Source organism: Entelurus aequoreus, linkage group LG22 (genome assembly GCF_033978785.1).
Source record: "Entelurus aequoreus isolate RoL-2023_Sb linkage group LG22, RoL_Eaeq_v1.1, whole genome shotgun sequence".
Lineage (NCBI taxonomy): Eukaryota > Metazoa > Chordata > Actinopteri > Syngnathiformes > Syngnathidae > Entelurus > Entelurus aequoreus.
The window spans coordinates 4,050,327-4,069,728 of NC_084752.1; the positions used below are offsets into that span (position 1 = coordinate 4,050,327).

The following is a 19,402-nucleotide window of genomic DNA, read 5'->3' on the forward strand; positions in this document are numbered from 1 at the left end:
CATAACCACAACACCAGGGGGAGCTCCACTAACCACGTTAAACCCAGATTCCGAACTAACAAAGGTCTTAACTCATTCTCCTTCTATGCCACATCAATATGGAATGCACTCCCAACAGGTAAAATAAAGGGCATCTCTATCCTCCTTCAAAACCGCACTAAAAGAACACCTCCAGGCAACTTCAACCCTTAACTAACACCCTCCCCCTTCTACATCCTACCTCCCCGGATTGTAAATAATCAAATGTAGATACTTATTCTTATGCTTTCTGATCTCTCTCTCTATGTCTATGCTGTACATATCCTACCAAGTCAGATCTACACTGTTCCAATATCCATTTCTCTGATGATGCTATTGTTGATGACTGAAGTGCTGATATCAATTAAACCTACCCCCCCCTCCACATCCCACACCCCGGAGTGTAAATAATGTAAATAATTCATATATTCATATATATATATATATATATATATATATATATATATATATATATATATATATATATATATATATATATATATATATATATATATATATATATATATATATATATATATATATATATATATATATATATATATATATATATATATATATATCTGTACCATGAATCGATTTAAGTGCACCCGACTTAAACAAGTTGAAAAACTAATTGGGGTGTTACCATTTAGTGGTCAATTGTACGGAATATGTACTGAACTGTGCAATCTACTAATAAAAGTTTCAATCAATCAAAAAACATAAAACAATATAACACAGAGCTGATGCAGCCAGCTGCCACTTCAGCGGTGCTATTGCTGCATACAGCTACAAAAGTAAAAAAAGAGCAATAAATACATTGAGCTGAGGCCTGTCCACGCCTCCATTTAAATATGCAAATCATCCGTCCATTTTCTATTGCTTGTCCCCTTTTGGGGTTGCTGGAGCCTATCTCAGCTGCATTCGGGCGGAAGGCGGGGTACACCCTGGACAAGTCGCCACCTCATCACAGGGCCAACACCGATAGACAGACAACATTCACACTCACATTCACACACTAGGGACCATTTAGTGTTGCCAACCTATCCCCAGGTGCATGTTTTTGGCGGTGGGAGGAAGCCGGAGCACCCGGAGGGAACCCACACATGCAAACTCCACACAGAAAGATCTCGAGCCCGGGATTGAACACAGGACTTGATTTGATTTTTATTAAGGATCCCCATTAGCTGGATGCCACAACAACCCACTAGTCTTCCTGGGGTCCACAATTCAATACAATTTACAAGTAAAAGCATATAATTATAACTACACAATACAGAAAAATAAATAATATAAAAGCATCAATAAGAAAACAAGCAAACAATTTACAGTCACAGAATAATAATTACCACATAAATATAACTACACAATATAAAACCAAACAAATCATCAACGAGCAAACTAATTTAAAGACTCAGATAAAATATTACTTTCTTTTTAAAAACCTGTTTACTTTCAATGCCGGTGAGAATTTGAGGCAGGTTATTCCAGAGCGATACAGATTTATAAATAAAAGATTTCCGCAAAGCGTTCTTCCTGGGACGAGGGAGTACAAAACGCCCCTCACTGGACGCCCTGGTATTATGATTATGTATAGTGCTACTGTGAACTATTTGGGCCATGAGAAAAGCAGGAGTTTTACTACCGGTTACTGATTTGAACAATATAAGAGTATTAGCTGACAACCTGTTCTGCCAGGAAAGAGAAGCATGCATTTGGTTAACATTGGTTCTTAGTGAACAACCCAGAACCAGCCTTAACTCAGGACCTTCGTATTGTGAGGCACATGCACTAACCCCTGTCCCACCGTGCTGCCCATTTATACAGAATATGCAAATCACATTCTGTATAAATCGATTCTGTACATATCTTTTATGGACGGCGTGGCGCAGTTGGGAGAGTGGCCGTGCCTGCAACCTGAGGGTTCCCGGTTCAATCCCCACCTTCCACCAACCTTGTCACGTCCGTTGTGTCCTTGAGCAAGACACTTCACCCTTGCTCCTGATGGGTCGCGGTTAGCGCCTTGCATGGCAGCTCCCGCCATCAGTGTGTGAATGGGTGAATGTGGAAATAGTGTCAAAAGCGCTTTGAATACCTTGAAGGTAGAAAAGCGCTACTATACAAGTATAACACATTTACCATTTACCATGGACAGAATTTCTAGGCGCAGTCAGGGCGTTGAGGGGATCCGGTTTGGTGACTACAGGATTAGGTCTCTGCTTTTTGCAGATGATGTGGTCCTGATGGCTTCATCCGGCTAGGATCTTCAGCTCTCACTGGATCGGTTCGCAGCAGAGCGTGAAGCGACTGGGAGGAGAATCAGCAACTCCATGTCCGAGTCCATAGTTCTCGCCCGGAAAAGGGTGGAGTGCCGGGTTGGGGAGGAGATCTTGCCCCAAGTGGAGGAGTTAAAGTACCTTGGAGTCTTGTTCACGAGTGAGGGAAGAGTGGATGGTGAGATCGACAGGCGGATCAGTGCGGCGCCTTCAGTAATGCGGACTCTGTATCGATCCGTTGTGGTGAAGAAGGAGCTGAGCCGGAAGGCAAAGCTCTCAATTTACCGGTCGATCTACGTTCCCATCCTCACCTATGGTCATGAGCTTTGGGTTATGACTGAAAGGACAAGATCACGGGTACAAGCGGCCGAAATGAGCTTCCTCCGCCGGGTGGCGGAGCTCTCCCTTAGAGACTTTCAAAGTATCATATATAATGAAAACAACACATGATGTAAGTCTATATTAGCCTACTATCAAAATGACTTTAAAAGTCTTATATAAGTGTTATAATGAAGACAAAAAATGATATAAGTGTCTATATTAGCTATATTATCATATCATTTGACAAGGTTTATCCTGTTAAACTAAGTAAGTTAGATATAATTATTGAATATGATTGAAATCTAGAGTGAGATTACTAAGTCAGTGGTAATATTTGAGTGGGTCCCAGGCCCCTCTTTAGTGGAAAAGTTGGGCCCCGAGGTCAAAAAGGTTAAGAATCCCTGCTGTCGGTCATACTTTGCTATTACGTGCACTGCAATACGAGTACAGCACATGTAGAGTGAACATTTACAAAATACAATGTTATGTTTTTGGTCATCACCGTTTCTTATCAAGGACAGTATTGTGCAAGTGTACTGTAGAGACATGAAGGCGGGGCTGCCTAAGAAGGGATTAGTCAAGACGGGGTTTTTTTTTTTAACTCTCTTACCAGAACACGCCATTTACAGACAATATTTATTCCTAAGCAGCTCACATGCAGAATGCATTCGCGGTAAGACGAGATGTCGTAACAACTTGTGCACGTTTCTTACCCCAGGAATCCCCCCGAGAGGAGAAAGCGTGGCGACTCGCAAGCCTGATTGTCGTCGTCGTTCACACCCGGTGCTCGACCCCTCGCCGTCATGCTGTGCTGGGGTAACGCCAGAGATGGCCAGTTGGGGATGGGCGCGGACGGAGACCCGCTGACTGAGCCCACCAGCTGTCCGGCGTTCAGAGGCATGGGGTTCAAAGAAGTGGCGTGCGGCGCGCGGCACTCGGTCTTCCTGCTGCATGACGGGAGCGTGTACACGTGCGGCTCCAACAGCTGTGGGCAGCTGGGCCACGACAAAGCCGGCGCCTCCCCAGGTAGGAAACGTTCACCGGCCTGTTAGGAATGTGGGACAAGACATACACGAAGGGTTTTGTGGTTTCTTTTATGGAGAGCGAGGACTGCACGCTAAAAGGACAACTATTTAATTACGCTGGACTTTCGTGAGAGTGACTGCTGACATTCCCTCCTTGCTTAGCCCGACAAGGGCGAGTTGGCCACGCAGCCCTGGCCAGCAAGGCTTGATAACGATCATGCAGTGATCGCATTATTACGTGCATGAATGTACAGTAGGGTTGTACGGTATACCGGTACTAGTATAGTATCACGGTACTAATGAATCAAAAACGGTACTATAGTCTGTTTGAAAAGTACTGGTTCCCAGGCATGACGTCATGTCGCGACATTGCTGGTTTTACGAGCAGAGGAGCATGTTCGGCAGCGCACAATCACGGAGTACTTACAAGGAGACTCAGTGTGTAGACAGAAAAGGGAGAACGGAAGCATTTTGGCTTAAAAACAGACGTAGATTGTCACTGAAGGCATCAAAACTATGACGCCTGTGAAGTGAAAACCATTTCAGGTGACTACCTCTTGAAGCTCATGGAGAGAATGCCAAGAGTGTGCAAAGCAGTAATCAGAGCAAATGGTGGCTATTTTGAAGAAACTCGAATATAAAACATGTTTTCAGTTATTTCACCTTTTTTTGTTAAGTACCGTAATTTCCGGACTATAAGCCGCTACTTTTCCCCCTCGTTCTGGTCCCTGCGGCTTATACAAGGGTGCGGCTTATACACGGGTGCGGCTTATACAAGGGTGCGGCTTATTTACGGCCTGTTCTTCTCCGACACAGACGAAGAGGATTTCGGTGGTTTTAGTACGCAGGAGGAAGACGATGACACAATGATTAAAGACTGACTTTTCATATACCGGTAGGCTGGTTATTTTGATAACGTACAGGCGAGCACTTTGTATTACTTTGCACCGTTGTATTATTTGTACTCTGCACGAATGCTGTTCGCCATGTCAAAGATGTGAAAGTTTGATTGAATGATTGAAAGATTTATTGTTAATAAATGGGACGCTTTGCGTTCCAAACAGGCATCTCTGTCCCGACAATCCCCTCCGTGGTAGCAGGAACCCCTATATACTACGCTAATTACACATCAAAACCCTGCGGCTTATAGTCGGGTGCGGCTTATATATGGAGCAATCTGTATTTCCCCCTAAATTTAGCTGGTGCGGCTTATAGTCAGGTGCGGCTTATAGTCCGGAAATTACGGTACATAACTCCACATGTGTTCATTCATAGTTTTGATGCCTTCAGTGACAATCAACAATGTAAATAGTCATGAAAATAAAGAAAAACACATTGAATGAGGTTGTGGAAGTTACCTCCTAGCAGGTTTGGTGGATCACACACGTCAGCTGGAGACCGTTCTGGTTTAACAACGGTTTCTATTTTTCCCACAATATCCATATGACACTCGACTTTTCAGTCCTCTGTGTCATGCCTCTCTTCTCCTCCTCCTGCTCGCTCACTGTTAAAGACAACAGATGATTAGATTGAAACGTCCCACCTGCGAAATCTAATCACATGCCAGCTGTGTCTCGCCGTCAGCACATGTCCCCGCCTATATCCGATGGTGCTCGTCCTCAGCACCACAGACGGAGGCGGTGACCTTTGCTCCTGCAAGCGCGCTGGCCACACCTCCCCCCACAGAGGTGTGTCCAAACTTTTGTCCTGTACTGTATGTGAAAAAAAAAAAGGTTTTATTTGCATAGTGCTGATATGCCAATAACAGTACTTTATTATTACCGTATTTTTCGGAGTATAAGTCGCTCCGGAGTATAAGTCGCACCGGCCGAAAATGCATAATAAAGAAGGAAAAAAACATATATAAGTCGCACTGGAGTATAAGTCGCATTTTTTGGGGAAATGTATTTGATAAAAGCCAACACCAAGAATAGACATTTGAAAGGCAATTTAAAATGTCTAAAGAATAGTGAACAACAGGCTGAATAAGTGTACGTTATATGAGGCATAAATAACCAACTGCTATGTTAACGTAACATATTATGGTAAGAGTCATTCAAATAACTATAACATATAGAACATGCTATACGTTTACCAAACAATCTGTCACTCCTAATCGCTAAATCCCATGAAATCTTATACGTCTAGTCTCTTACGTGAATGACATCAATAATATTTGATATTTTACGGTAATGTTTTTAATTATTTCACACATAAGTCGCTCCTGAGTATAAGTCGCACCCCCGGCCAAACTATGGAAAAAAAACTGCGACTTAAAGTCCGAAAAATACGGTATATAAAAATTCTGTCCCATACAGCTGGTGTGTATTTACAGTATGAATGATTCACTATATTATGTACAAATTTGGATTATTTGGGAGTCTGCTCTCCTCCCCTCTGTCAGTGTGCTTGTTGGTGCAGTGGTGAACTAAGTCATTCAACTTTGGTGCAGGTCTGGACAAAGGTGCAAGTCCTTGAACATTTTTTCCCATTTATTTTGCTTTTTTCCCCCCTACAGATTTATTTGATGCCTCAATCATGAGTAGTACATTATTCAACATCAGATCGAGGGTTCAAATCTCTGTGGGACGTTTGCATGTTTTCTCTGTGCATGTCTCCTCCCACAAATCCCCCAAAAACAGGCATGTTAGTTTAACTCAGTACTTCTCAAATATTTCCTTGGTATTTTCTGCAGTTGACTATAGAAGGTAAATGCAGTGGAATGTCTTTTCTGTGGACGGTCAAGTTAAAACACCATCCTCCCAGCTCTGTCATGTCCGCTATTTTTTTCATGAATAGTGAAGGATTTCAAACAAACAAAGATGCCTGATGCAATAAACCACAAGAGGGTAATACCTGTGCTTATGAGTTGGACACATGAGAACATTGCGTCATAACTATTTGCTAAATGCAGCTGGAAAAAACAAAAAGGTAAAAATGATATGTATATGTTATGTACACTAAGGTAACGGTACACACCATGTTTGTATCTCTCCACAGAGCTGGTGGGATCTCTGGACGCCCAGAAGATCGCCACGGTGTCGAGCGGCCGGGCCCATTCCGTGGCGATCAACGAGCAGGGCCAAGTGTTCACGTGGGGGGCCGGTGAAGGGGGTCAGCTCGGCCTGGGGACCGCAGAGGCAGCTGTTCGAGTGCCGAGGTAACAGTGGGCTTGGCACTTTTTCTACAGTCGCTTGGATTTTAAAATGTAATGGGAATTCTGAGGATTTTCTTTTAAATTATATGTATTATCCATCCATCCATTTTTTTATTACTTGTCTGTAAGAAATATTAAAATGATTATTAATGCAATTTTTAGTAGTCTTAAAAACAATATGAAACATAATGTCATTACATTTAGGATTTATTGTACAGTACAGTACAGTACAAAGATTCTGATTATATTCAATATACAAATGGTCAAAATAGATCCATATAAAATACAATAAAAATGTATAGGACATTGTAGAAATATAAAAATTACTAAAGAAATCCACAATTTTAATGTACAATTTTGCAATTTGATTATATATATATATATATATATATATATATATATATATATATACACACACACACAGTACAGGCCAAAAGTTTGGACACACCTCATTCACAACCCCATTGATAAAGCAAGAAATTACACTAATCAACCCTGATAAGGCACACCTGTGAAGTGAAAACCATTTCAGGTGACTACCTCTTGAAGCTCTCCGAGAGAATGCCAAGAGTGTGCAAAGCAGTAATCAGAGCAAAGGGTGGCTATTTTGAAGAAACTAGACAGTTATTTCACCTTTTTTTTGTTAAGTACATAACTCCACATGTGTTCATTCATAGTTTTGATGCCTTCAGTGACAATCTACAATGTAAATCAGGGGCCCCCAAACTACAGCGTCCAAAATCAGGCCGGCGGGAAGTCCAAGTATAAAAAATAAAAAATTCTGTCTTTTCTTATCCACTTTGTACCGCTTGCTACTCACGGTGTCTCCTAGCCGCTCAGGCAAATCATATTGTCTAAAAATGCATTTTCTCATCGATAACGTGACATCATCGCGCGCGGAAAGTGTGCTCTATATCTATACCTGTGTGTGTGTGTGTGTGTGTGTATATATATATATATATATATATATATATATATATATATATATATATATATATAATTAGGGCTGCAACAACTAATTGATTAAATCGATTATAATAATAGTTGGCGATTAATTTAGTCATCGATTCATTGGATCTATGCTATGCGCATGCGCAGAGGGAATTTTTATTTTATTTTTTTAATTTATTTATTTATATATACAGTATATATATATATTTTTTAAAATAAACCTTTATTTATAAACTGCAACATGTACAAGCAGCTGAGAAACAATAATCAAAATAAGTATGGTGCCAGTATGCTGTTTTTTCTCCCAATAAAATACTGGAAAGGATAGAAATGTAGTTTGTCTCTTTTATCCGATTATTAATCGAAGTAATAATCGACAGATTGATCGATTACCAAATGAATCGTTAGTTGCAGCCCTAATATATATATATATACATTTTTTTATACAATATTGTAAATGATATTACCATAAATGTACATCTTAATCTTGTACATTTTTATCTTCATCTGTCATCCTTGCTTTCCTTGTTTTTTTCTCCATACATTTACATAGCACTTTTGATTTACTAACTGATTCATCAGAATCATCCACTTTTGCTAAAAACGTACTTCTTTTTAGCTATTTTAGGTCACAGATTATAGCCGTGTTATTTTTCAGTTTCAAGCCTTGGTGGACATCACTGTTGTGTTGCCATTACAAAGACATGCATTAATGTTTGTTTTTTTTGTAATAGGATGGTGAAAAGGTTGTGTGACCACAGCATTGCCCAAGTCATGTGTGGTAACCAACACTGCATTGCACTTTCTAGAGGTATAACACAAACTCACCCCAACATCCAGACATGTGTCGTGTTCTTACAGTGCGCTGTTCCCTCCATAGATGGTCAGCTGTTCACCTGGGGCCAGAACACCAACGGTCAACTGGGTCTGGGCAAAGGCGAGTCCAGTAAGCTTTTCCCGCAGCCCTTGAAGTCTCTGGCGGGGATTCCGTTAACGCAGATCACCGCCGGAGGGGACCACAGCTTCGCGCTCTCCCTGTCTGGAGCCGTGTTCGGCTGGGGGAAGAACAGAGCGGGTCAACTGGGTCTCAATGATAAACAAGGTAAACGTGGGCTGGCCTTAGGTCAGTTGGACACACTATTATTTGCGTTTAATCCCATTTTTCACCACTTGTTTCAAATGAGAATTTGAAGATCTTCCTTTTCTTAGACCGAGCTGTTCCGTGCCACATCAAGTTTCTGAGGTCTCAAAAAGTGGTTTACATCAGCTGTGGCGAGGAGCACACAGCAGCCCTCACCAAGGTGACTTTTTCATGTCCAATCAACTGAATTTACTAAATGTGGACTCCAGTTCAGCTGTAAGAACACCTTAAGGATGAAAAAGGATGCACACCTGATCACACTTTAGAGCTTCATGGCAAAGGCTGTGAATACTTGATTTTTTACATTTTTTTTGTTTTTAATATTTTTGCAAAAAAATCTAAAAAACTTTTTCACACTGTCAGTATTAGTCATTATTGTGTGCAGAATTTTGAGGACTAAAGTAAATGTATTCCAATTTGGAATAAGGCTGTAACATTTAAAAAATGTGGAAAAAGTGAAGCACTGTGAAAACTTTCTGGGTGCATTGTATTTGAAATACATTTCAATGAAGGAGTGTCAGGCATGCAGAGAAACAAATCAATTTTGCAAGTTGTGGTTTGTGCAGCCCTTTGGGGCATCTGTGATCAGGGGCTATATAAATACATTTTAATTGAATGATTGTGTTTATAGCGAGAAAAAAAAAAGAAATAGTCATGTCATCAACATATTTTTTTATTCTTTGATATAAAACCAAAAGTTTAACTTTACAATAAAAAAGTTAAAGTTTTAGTTTTTGAACATTTTTAAATTTTCTTTAAAAACATGTCCAAAAATGAGTGGGACACATTTAAAAAAAAATTATTTTACAAAATAAAGTTTTTTTTAAATTTAATTTTGCATTTTTTTTTAAAACAAGAGGATTTTGAGAATTTAGTTGTATTTTTGAGATTAAAAATCCTAAATGAGCCTAGGTTTATTTTTTATTGATTCCAGTTTAAATTGTTTAAATGTCAGTAAAACACATGAACCAATTTATTGTGTTTATAGTGTTTAAATAAAATAAAATTTGACTTGTCTGAAAATAGTCATGTCACCAGGAGCATAACTTTTTATTCTTTGATTTAAAACCAAAAGTTTAACTTTACAATAAAAAAGTTAAAGTTTTAGGCTAATAAAGATGATTTTTTAATATTTTTTAAAAGAAAAAAGTTGGAAACAAAGTCTTACGTTTCTGACAAAAAAGTTGTATTGTTATGGATAGAAAAATAGATTTTTCAGTTTGGTATAATTTGAACATTTTTACATTTTCTTTAAAATATGTCCAAAAAGGAGTGGGACACATTTAAAAAAAAAAATTATTTTACAAAATAAAGTTCTGTTTTTTTATTTTATTTTATTTTTTAAAACAGAATATTTTTAGAATTCAGTTGTATTTTTGAGATTAAAAATCCTAATGAGCCTAGGTTTATTTCTTATTGATTCCAGTTTAAATTGTGTTTAAATGTCAGTAAAACACATTAACCAATTTATTGTGTTTATAGTGTGTTTAAATAAAATTAAATTTGACTTGTCTGAAAATAGTCATGTCACCAGGAGCATAACTTTAAATTTTAAATTTAAAACCAAAACTTTAACTTTACAATACAAAAGTTAAAGCTTTAGGTTAATAAAGATAATTTTATTGTTTTTTTTAGGAAAAAAGTTTTAAAAAAGTCTTGCGTTTCCGACAAAAAAGTTGTATTTTTATGGATAGAAAAATTGATTTTTCAGATTGGTATTATTTGAACATATTTACAGTTTCAAAAAGATGCGTCACATTTTTACATTTTCTTAAAACATGTCCAAAAAGGAGTCCCGCTTATTTATTCCTACCCCTTTTCCACTTATCAATTACTTATACATATGTTCACTCCCTGTACGTACACATTTAACATATTTTTAATTTTACAAAATAAAGTTGATTAAATTTTTTTTTTAAAAACGTGAATATTTTGAGAATTCATTGTATTTTTAGAGATTAAAAATCCTAATTAGCCTAGGCTGTTTTTATTTCTTATTGATTCAGTTTAAATTACTTGTGTTTAAATGACAGTAAAACACATGACCTAATTGTGTTTATAATGAAAAAAATAAAAATTAAATTTAACTTTTCTGAAAATAGTCATGTCAACAGGAGCATAACTTTTTAATTTTTGATTTAAAACCAAAGGTTTAACTTTACAATAAAAAAGTTAAAGTTTTAGGTTAATAAAGATTTTTATTTTTTTATTTTTGAGAAAAAAAGTTGAAAACAAAGTCATATGTTTCTGAAAAATGAATAGAAAAATAGATTTTTCAGATTGGCATTATTTGAAGATATTTACAGTTTCAAAATGATGCGTTTTCTTTAAAACATGTCCAAAAAGGAGTGGGAAGAAGCAACGCTTATTTATTCCTACCCCTTTTCCACTTCATATACATATGTACACTCTCTGTACTCTGTATGTACACATTTCTAGCATATTTTACAAAATTTTGTTTATTTAATTTTTTTTTTAAAACACAATATTTTGAGAATGCAGTTGTATTTTTTTTAGATTAAAAATCCTAATTAGCCAAGCTGTTTTTATTTCTTATTTATTCCAGTTGTGTTTAAATGTCAGTAAAACACATGAACCAATTTTCTTTTTGTCAGGATGGCGGCTTGTTTACATTTGGCGAAGGTTCGAGTGGTCAGCTGGGTCACGGCTCCAACAACAATGAATCTTTACCCCGACGGGTGCTGGAGCTGATGGGCACGGAGGTATCCCAGATCACCTGTGGCAGGTAACCACACAAGGCATTGGGGATTGGATGACGTTGGATTTGTGGCTGAGTCCTGCATGAAACGCTTCTTCCTTCCCAGTCACCACACGCTGGCATTCGTGCCCTCCTCTGGTTTGGTGTATGCATTCGGTTGTAACCGCCATGGTCAGCTGGGCACAGGAACTCAGGATAATGCCCAAAGCCCATTTCCTGTCTCGACTGGCTTCCTGACCAGGACCGGACACAGATCGGGTAAGACTAAAGACGCGCGACACCTCATATGGACGCAACTCAAAGCTCGTTTGAGCATCACGCTCGAAAAGAATGTTCTCCATCTGTCTTCTCTATGTGCAGTAACCAAAATTATCTGTGGAGGAGAACACAGTTTCCTATTGTACTCTAATCAGGAGGTATGTGATTACATTTTGTTACACAACATTGTTGTTACATGGTCGTGGGAAAGACAATAGAAAGCTTATACAAAGAGGTAATAGTGACTCAAATGATAATAAATCAATCAAATAAAAGTAAATAGGAAATGAAACAAATTAAAATAACAAAAAAGATGGGATACACATTGCATGACATACATATAAATGCAGGATCTAGATCAGGGGTCACCAACCTTTTTGAAACCAAGAGCTACTTCTTGGGTACTGATTAATGCGATGGGCTACCATTTTGATACACACTTAAATAAATTGCCAGAAATAGCCAATTTGCTCAATTTACCTTTAACTCTATGTTATTATTAATAATTAATGATATTTACACTTAATTGAACGGTTTAAAAGAGGAGAAAACACGAAAAAAATGACAATTAAATTTTGAAACATAGTTTATCTCCAATTTTAAATCTTTAAAATTCTAAATTCAACCGAAAAAAAGAAGACAAAAACTTAAAAAAATAATTAATGGAACATCATTAGTGATTTTTCCTGATTAAGATTAATTTGAGAATTTTGATGACATGTTTTAAATAGGTTAAAATCCAATCTACACTTTGTTAGAATATATAACAAATTGGACCAAGCTATATTTCTAACAAAGACAAATCATTATTTCTTCTAGATTTTCCAGAACAAAAATTTTAAAATAAATTCAAAAGACTTTGAAATAAGATTTAAATTTGATTCTACAGATTTTCTAGATTTGCCAGAATAATTTTTTGAATTTTAATCATAATAAGTTTGAAGAAATATTTCACAAATATTCTTCGTCGAAAAAACAGAAGCTAAAATGAAGAATTAAATTACAATTTATTTATTATTCTTTACAATAAAAAAAATACATTTACTTGAACATTGATTTAAATTGTCAGGAAAGAAGAGGAAGGAATTTAAAAGGTAAAAAGGTATATGTGTTTAAAAATTCTAAAATCATTTTTAAGGTTGTATTTTTTCTCTAAATTTGTCTTTCTGAAAGTTATAAGAAGCAAAGTAAAACAATTAATGAATTTATTTAAACAAGTGAAGACCAAGTCTTTCAAATATTTTCTTGGATTTTCAAATTCTATTTGAGTTTTGTCTCTCTTAGAATTAAAAATGTCGGGCAAAGCGAGACCAGCTTGCTAGTAAATAAATAAAATTAAAAAAATAGAGGCAGCTCACTGGTAAGTGCTGCTATTTGAGCTATTTTTAGAACAGGCCAGCGGGCTACTCATCTGGTCCTTACGGGCTACCTGGTGCCCGCGGGCACCATGTTGGTGACCCCTGATCTAGATCATATCTGGGCAAATTAAGGCCCGGGGGCCACATGCGGCCCGTTGAGCTTTTCAATCTGGCCCGCCGGACATTCTCAAATAATTTTTTTAGATCTTTAAGATGGAAACTGTAGCTGCCATTATGATGTGCAGTCATGTTTTCTAATGACCGCAAGTCTTCAACTATACAAAGTATTTCAATGGTTGGAATTTGCGCTTATGGATGATGTACCAGTTACTATGGTCATCTAATTAGTTACTATGGTAATCTACGTCACAGCAGTTCAGATGAGGCACCAAGCAGTGCGGGCGGGAGGCGTTTCCACAGACGCGGAAGGAGATTTTCACAACAAAGTTCTAAAGCTTAGTGATATATAGAATAGAATAGAAATTATTTTATTGATCCCTGGGGGAAATTCAGCAAATATCAGATATATCAGATTGTAGGTGGGTTTATTTTGTACCCTTCGCGTTCATATTTCACTGTTTTACATTTTTGTTGCGTTTAACTTGATTGTAAAATATGTCGATCGAAAGGGGGCGTGACATTCATATGTTGTCAATATTCAGTGTTTTATCGGTCATAGAAAAATGTAAAATTCCATTACGTTTTTTAAGGCGGTCTGTCATAACGTTTTTAGCATTCAATCAGACATTATTGTGAGGTTTTATATTAGTCAGGCATGTGATTTTTCCGTCTATAGTCGGAATTCCGTCTTTTTTAATCTCGGGGGATAATCTCCGACCCTAAATCAAGATTCGAGACGTAGTTCATATTACGCCGTAGTTGATTGGTCGATATGTTCCTTGTGACCAATCAGGACATCTGTTATGAATGATGACGTTAATAACGTCATCATTCATAATGGTTACTATACGGCCATTTTCCATATGTAAACAATGTCGGTTCTCGAGAGAAAGGACGCTTTACGAGTAAAAGAAATTGATAAACATGTCAAAAATAAGTTCCGATGGGACTGGATGGAAAGGGAAATCACTGATACTGTTGGGAAGAAGAAAGTTACGACTTTGTTCTGTGATTTTATTCGGAAAATCGATCGTCCCGGAAAGGTTTTGTGCACGTGGTGTCATGATAATATTGACTATGGATCACAAAGTTTCAAGGCTTTGGAAGTACATGCGAAACGCCAAAAACATATGAAACAACTTGAAGCAAGGAAAACTAACTTTTCCCTAGCTGGTACTTTTGGATGTCAACCGAAAGTGAGCAAACCTTACGGACTTCATCTTTTGTTTAAACTGCCGTAGACATCGAGAGGAAAGATCCGCCCACTTCAGTTGCCCACCTTGTCCCCCCACCAGGGCGCCTGGACCTGGCTGGGGGCCTTCGTCCCCCAGACCCCCGGAAATTTTTTCAGTCTTTTTCATTGTGGTCAAATCACATGCCTGATTAGTGTTCCTAAAAATAGATATACCGGCCCCCAGACACATTTTTTTCTCTAAATGTGGCCCCAGAGTCAAAATAATTGCCCAGGCCTGATCTAGATTAAGCAAAAAAAATATAATAATAGTAATTAAATATTGCATGATATTATTGAAAATGACAAACCGAGCATAGCTGCTGTTGAAATGAATTCCGTCTTTGATCATTTGTTGTTTAAAGTCAGGATAACAATAAAAAAAATATTAAAACTGAAGGCAAATCTTGCAAACACTTTTGGAATACTCAGCTTGATGTATTTGAAGCAAATTGTGATGAAAAAGTACTTGTAATATGGCCCCAAAAACATTAAACTTAAGGGGAAATGTTGTCATTTCACAAGGTAAAAGTCTTTATTTTAATTTTATTTTGTATTATTCTTATTTATTTACAGACATAATTTTTTATTGTGTTATTGTTTCTCTTGTTAATATCACAGTTTGTTCTGCAAGTCGTTTAGAACAATTTCCCCTGTGGATCATTAAAGTTTGTTCAAAGGCTAAGTCTAAAAAGGTCATCCTTAGGAGCACACAGTTCATGGACAAGGATCCACAGTTAAAATATACATCATCATATACTATACAAAATACAGTACAATACCTTTCAAAGTCTACCCACCAAATACCCATTTACAATTTCATGCCAACCTTCCAACAGGTTGACATTTATTTAAAAAAAAAAGGAATCTTTAAATCCACCAAATCAGTCTCAATATCCTATTATTCAAATTTGATTAAAAGGTTGCAACATGAAGATGTGATAATCTCATCATACCATTTGGTCAAGACCAAAATTATGCGACTAATGTGAATTCCTCAACCGTAAGGGGTGTGCGAAATATACTAAGCATAACGTGGGAATAAATTGTACTTAAAACGCTTTTTAAAAATGTTTAAAGAATGATTTTTTTATAAAGCTAACAATCTCATTCCAGATCATCGGGCCTCTACAGGCTATACTAAATCTTGTACACTTTAGATGACGATTTTTCTCTCCTAATAAAGTATAAATAAAAATATAAATATTGCAATTGACTAACATTTTATGTTAAAAAAAAAAAAAGATGAGAAGAATGAAATACATAAAAAACACCAACATGAGAACATTTAATTTTTTTTTACTAAGTCTTATTGCGATATTAAATCAACGCACGTTTATTGAGCACAATTCTTTACGCAAAACTGCTTTACAGATTCTTTAGATCAGTGGTCCCCAACCACCGGGCCGCACAAGAAATTAAAAAAAATAAAAAATAAAATATTTTTTTATTTTTTTAAATGAAATCAACATAAAAATCACAATATATACATTATATATCAATATAGATCAATACAGTCTGCAGGGATACAGTCCATAAGCACACATGATTGTATTTATTTATGTTAAAAAAAAAATAAATAAAAAATATTTTTTTATTTTTTTAAATACAGACCCCCCACCCTCCCCCCCGGTCCGTGGGACAAATTTTCAAGCGTTGACCGGTCCGCAGCTACAAAAAGGTTGGGGACCACTGCTTTAGATTACAAGAAGCTGAATAGAATCATGAATAAGAATTCATTCATAATAAAAACAAATCATGAATTAATTCAAATAAAATCCAAGATTGTAGAAAAAATACTTTCAGTTATTATATGTACAGTTAACAAATGTTTTCAGCCTGACATTGAACAGAGAGGTCTGCCTCTCATGGTCTGGAAGAAGATAACCTATTTCATGATATTAAAGCCGTAATATTACGACAGTAAAGTTTATTTTTCGGTGAAAAAAGTCAGCAATTACAAGAATTCATTTTAATAGAAATAATTTTTTTTGGGGGGGGGGATTATGAGCAGAAAAATAGTAAAATAATCAAATTCTACACATTTTATTTTATTTTCTGAGAACAAGGTGATATTACGATAATACAGTTGTGATTAATCAAGAAAAAATTGGAGTTTAAATATTACATCAAAATTTATTCTCACCGTTCTCAATTTTTTTGCTTTTTGGACTTTTATTTTGTAATATTTAGTTTTCTCCTATATCAGGGGTCACCAACCTTTTTGAAAGCAAGAGCTACATCTTGGGTAGTGATTAATGCGAAGGGCTACCAGTTTGATACACACTTCAATAAATTGCCAGAAATAGCCAATTTGCTCAATTTACCTTTAACTCTGTTATTATTAATAATTAATGATATTTACACTTAATTGAACGGTTTAAAAGAGGAGAAAACACGAAAAAAATGACAATTAAATTTTGAAACAGTTTATCTCCAATTTCCACTCTTTAAAATTCAACCGGAAAAAAGAAGAGAAAAACTAGCTAATTTGAATCTTTTTGAAAATTTTTTAAAAATAATTTATGGAACATCATTAGTAATTTTTCCTGATTAAGACTAATTTTAGAATTTTGATGACATGTTTTAAATAGGTTCAAATCCATTCTGCACTTTGTTAGAATATATAACAAATTGGACCAAGCTATATTTCTAACAAAGACAAATCATTATTTCTTCTAGATTTTCCAGAACAAAAATTTTAAAATAAATTCAAAAGACTTTGAAATAAGATTTAAATTTGATTTTCTAGATTTGCCAGGATAATTTTTTTGAATTTTAATCATAATAAGTTTGAAGAAATATTTCACAAATATTCTTCGTCGAAAAAACAGAAGCTAAAATGAAGAATTAACTTAACATTTATTTATTATTCTGTACAATAAAAAAAATAAATTTACTTGAACATTGATTTAAATTGTCAGGAAAGAAGAGGAAATAATTTAAAATGTAAAAAGGTATATGTGTTTAAAAATCCTAAAATCATTTTTAAGGTTGTATTTTTTCTCTAAAATTGTCTTTCTGAAAGTTATAAGAAGCAAAGTAAAAAAAAATATGAATTTATTTAAACAAGTGAAGACCAAGTCATTAATAATAATAATAATAATAATACCTGGGATTTATATAGCGCTTTTCTAAGTACCCAAAGTCGCTTTACATGTTAAAAACCCATCATTAATCTTTAAAATATTTTTTTGGATTTTCAAATTCTATTTGAGTTTTGTCTCTCTTAGAATTAAAAATGTCGGGCAAAGCGAGACCAGCTTGCTAGTAAATAAATAACACTTAAAAAATAGAGGCAGCTCACTGGTAAGTGCTGCTATTTGAGCTATTTTTAGAACAGGCCAGCGGGCTACTCATCTGGTCCTTACGGGCTACCTGGTGCCCGCGGGCACCGCGTTGGTGACCCCTGCCCTATATCATGACTTTTTCCTCATAGTTTTACCATTTTGTCTTCAGTGTGATCCCTGATTATTTCTGCACCTCTAAACATCTAACAATTGAATAATGATAATTGCTTTCAAAAGCAAGAATTTGTACTGTACATGTAATGTCTCATTATAGGCAATATTACTTCTTCTGATTGGCTGAAACGCTAAATGGTATTCTCGCATTCCACCACTGGGGGGCGCTACAAGCAAGCAAAAGTTTTTGTTCGATGCAATGTTCTATTTATACTGTAGTGTCAATCATGTTTTGTGCAAGTTTGCGGCTAACTGCCAACAAAGGACTTTTGTGAAGACAAGACACAAATTGTGCTGTTACAGCAAAAGTATCAACATAGACTGGAAGACACACACACACACACACACACACACACACACACACACACACACACACACACACACACACACACACACACACACACACACACACACACACACACACACACACACACACACACACACACACACACACACACACACACACACACACACACACACACACACACACACACACACACACACACACACACACACACACACACACACACACGGGAGGAAGTGCCAGAGCCAACAGTAGCCATGAATGTGGTCTCTCTTCCTCCCCGCAGAGTTCTGTGGCCCCGGAGGATTTTCGAGTGACGAATGTCAACAAAAGCCTCACCCGCATCACGCATGAAAGAATAAATTCCTGGAGGGTAAAACTGATGTCTAACGCAGATTCAGGCGCCAGAAAGTAAGCGCAAAAGCACCGGAGTTCCTTTTAACCGAACCAAACTTGACAAGTTTTGTGTTGTGTTTTTGTCCTTATAGCGACATCATAATTCAACTGTCCTCCACTGCTTGTTGGAATGGCAGCTTCTTGGACCAAAGGTACTTCGGTTCCATACAAATTGGTCTGATAGTTTAAGATTTCATATAGGTAGTATCGTAACATATATAGCCTCTTTTTACATCAAGTTGTAGCTGAATGCTGAAATATACAATAAAGCTGTATAATAAAATAGAACTAGATGAGGCAATTACTGAAATAATTGCATATGAATGCTCCAATGCTGAAATTGAAGTGAAATGCTGAAAGAATGTAGTATGAATGTAAGAATAGTTTGAATGTTGAAGAGTTTGAGTTTCCAGGAAAACCAGAATTTGGTTTGGAACTTGGGAAAGTGTTAGTTTGAATGTCCAGGATGAGTGGAATGTTTTGATGATGGAATGGTTTGAATAGGTTGAAAAATGTGGGAATTGTGCAACTTGGAAAAATGTCGGATTCATTTCAATGGGAACTTCCCGGAATTTTGGGAAAAGTGGGATTTTTAAAAAAAATGATTAGGAGCATGAATGTCCTGAATGAGCTGAATTGGTTGGTGTTGGAATTGTTTAAATC

At 36.4% G+C, this 19,402-nt stretch overlaps 2 protein-coding genes across 5 annotated transcripts in view; one reads left to right on the plus strand and one right to left on the minus strand.

The window, feature by feature from the left end:
- The window catches only part of ppm1kb (protein phosphatase, Mg2+/Mn2+ dependent 1Kb), a 95,664-nt gene that overhangs the window by 33,885 nt on the left and 42,377 nt on the right, over nt 1-19,402 (minus strand). The window contains exons 2-3 of the mRNA XM_062032836.1: nt 8,577-8,803; nt 4,999-5,144 (exon numbers count right to left, since the gene is read on the minus strand). The gene's annotated coding sequence lies outside the window, so the exon portion shown is untranslated. The remainder of the gene's footprint in view (nt 1-4,998; nt 5,145-8,576; nt 8,804-19,402) is intronic.
- The window catches only part of herc3 (HECT and RLD domain containing E3 ubiquitin protein ligase 3), a 60,947-nt gene that overhangs the window by 2,165 nt on the left and 39,380 nt on the right, over nt 1-19,402 (plus strand). For 3 of the 4 annotated variants that reach the window (XM_062032831.1, XM_062032833.1, XM_062032832.1), the window contains exons 2-10: nt 3,334-3,641; nt 6,641-6,800; nt 8,483-8,559; nt 8,629-8,850; nt 8,958-9,049; nt 11,505-11,635; nt 11,715-12,024; nt 18,630-18,754; nt 18,832-18,891. In XM_062032831.1, coding sequence (XP_061888815.1) covers nt 3,419-3,641; nt 6,641-6,800; nt 8,483-8,559; nt 8,629-8,850; nt 8,958-9,049; nt 11,505-11,635; nt 11,715-12,024; nt 18,630-18,754; nt 18,832-18,891 — 1,400 coding nt within the window. In that variant the 5' untranslated portion in view covers nt 3,334-3,418. The remainder of the gene's footprint in view (nt 1-3,333; nt 3,642-6,640; nt 6,801-8,482; nt 8,560-8,628; nt 8,851-8,957; nt 9,050-11,504; nt 11,636-11,714; nt 12,025-18,629; nt 18,755-18,831; nt 18,892-19,402) is intronic. The other variant, XM_062032834.1, reaches the window with a different exon arrangement.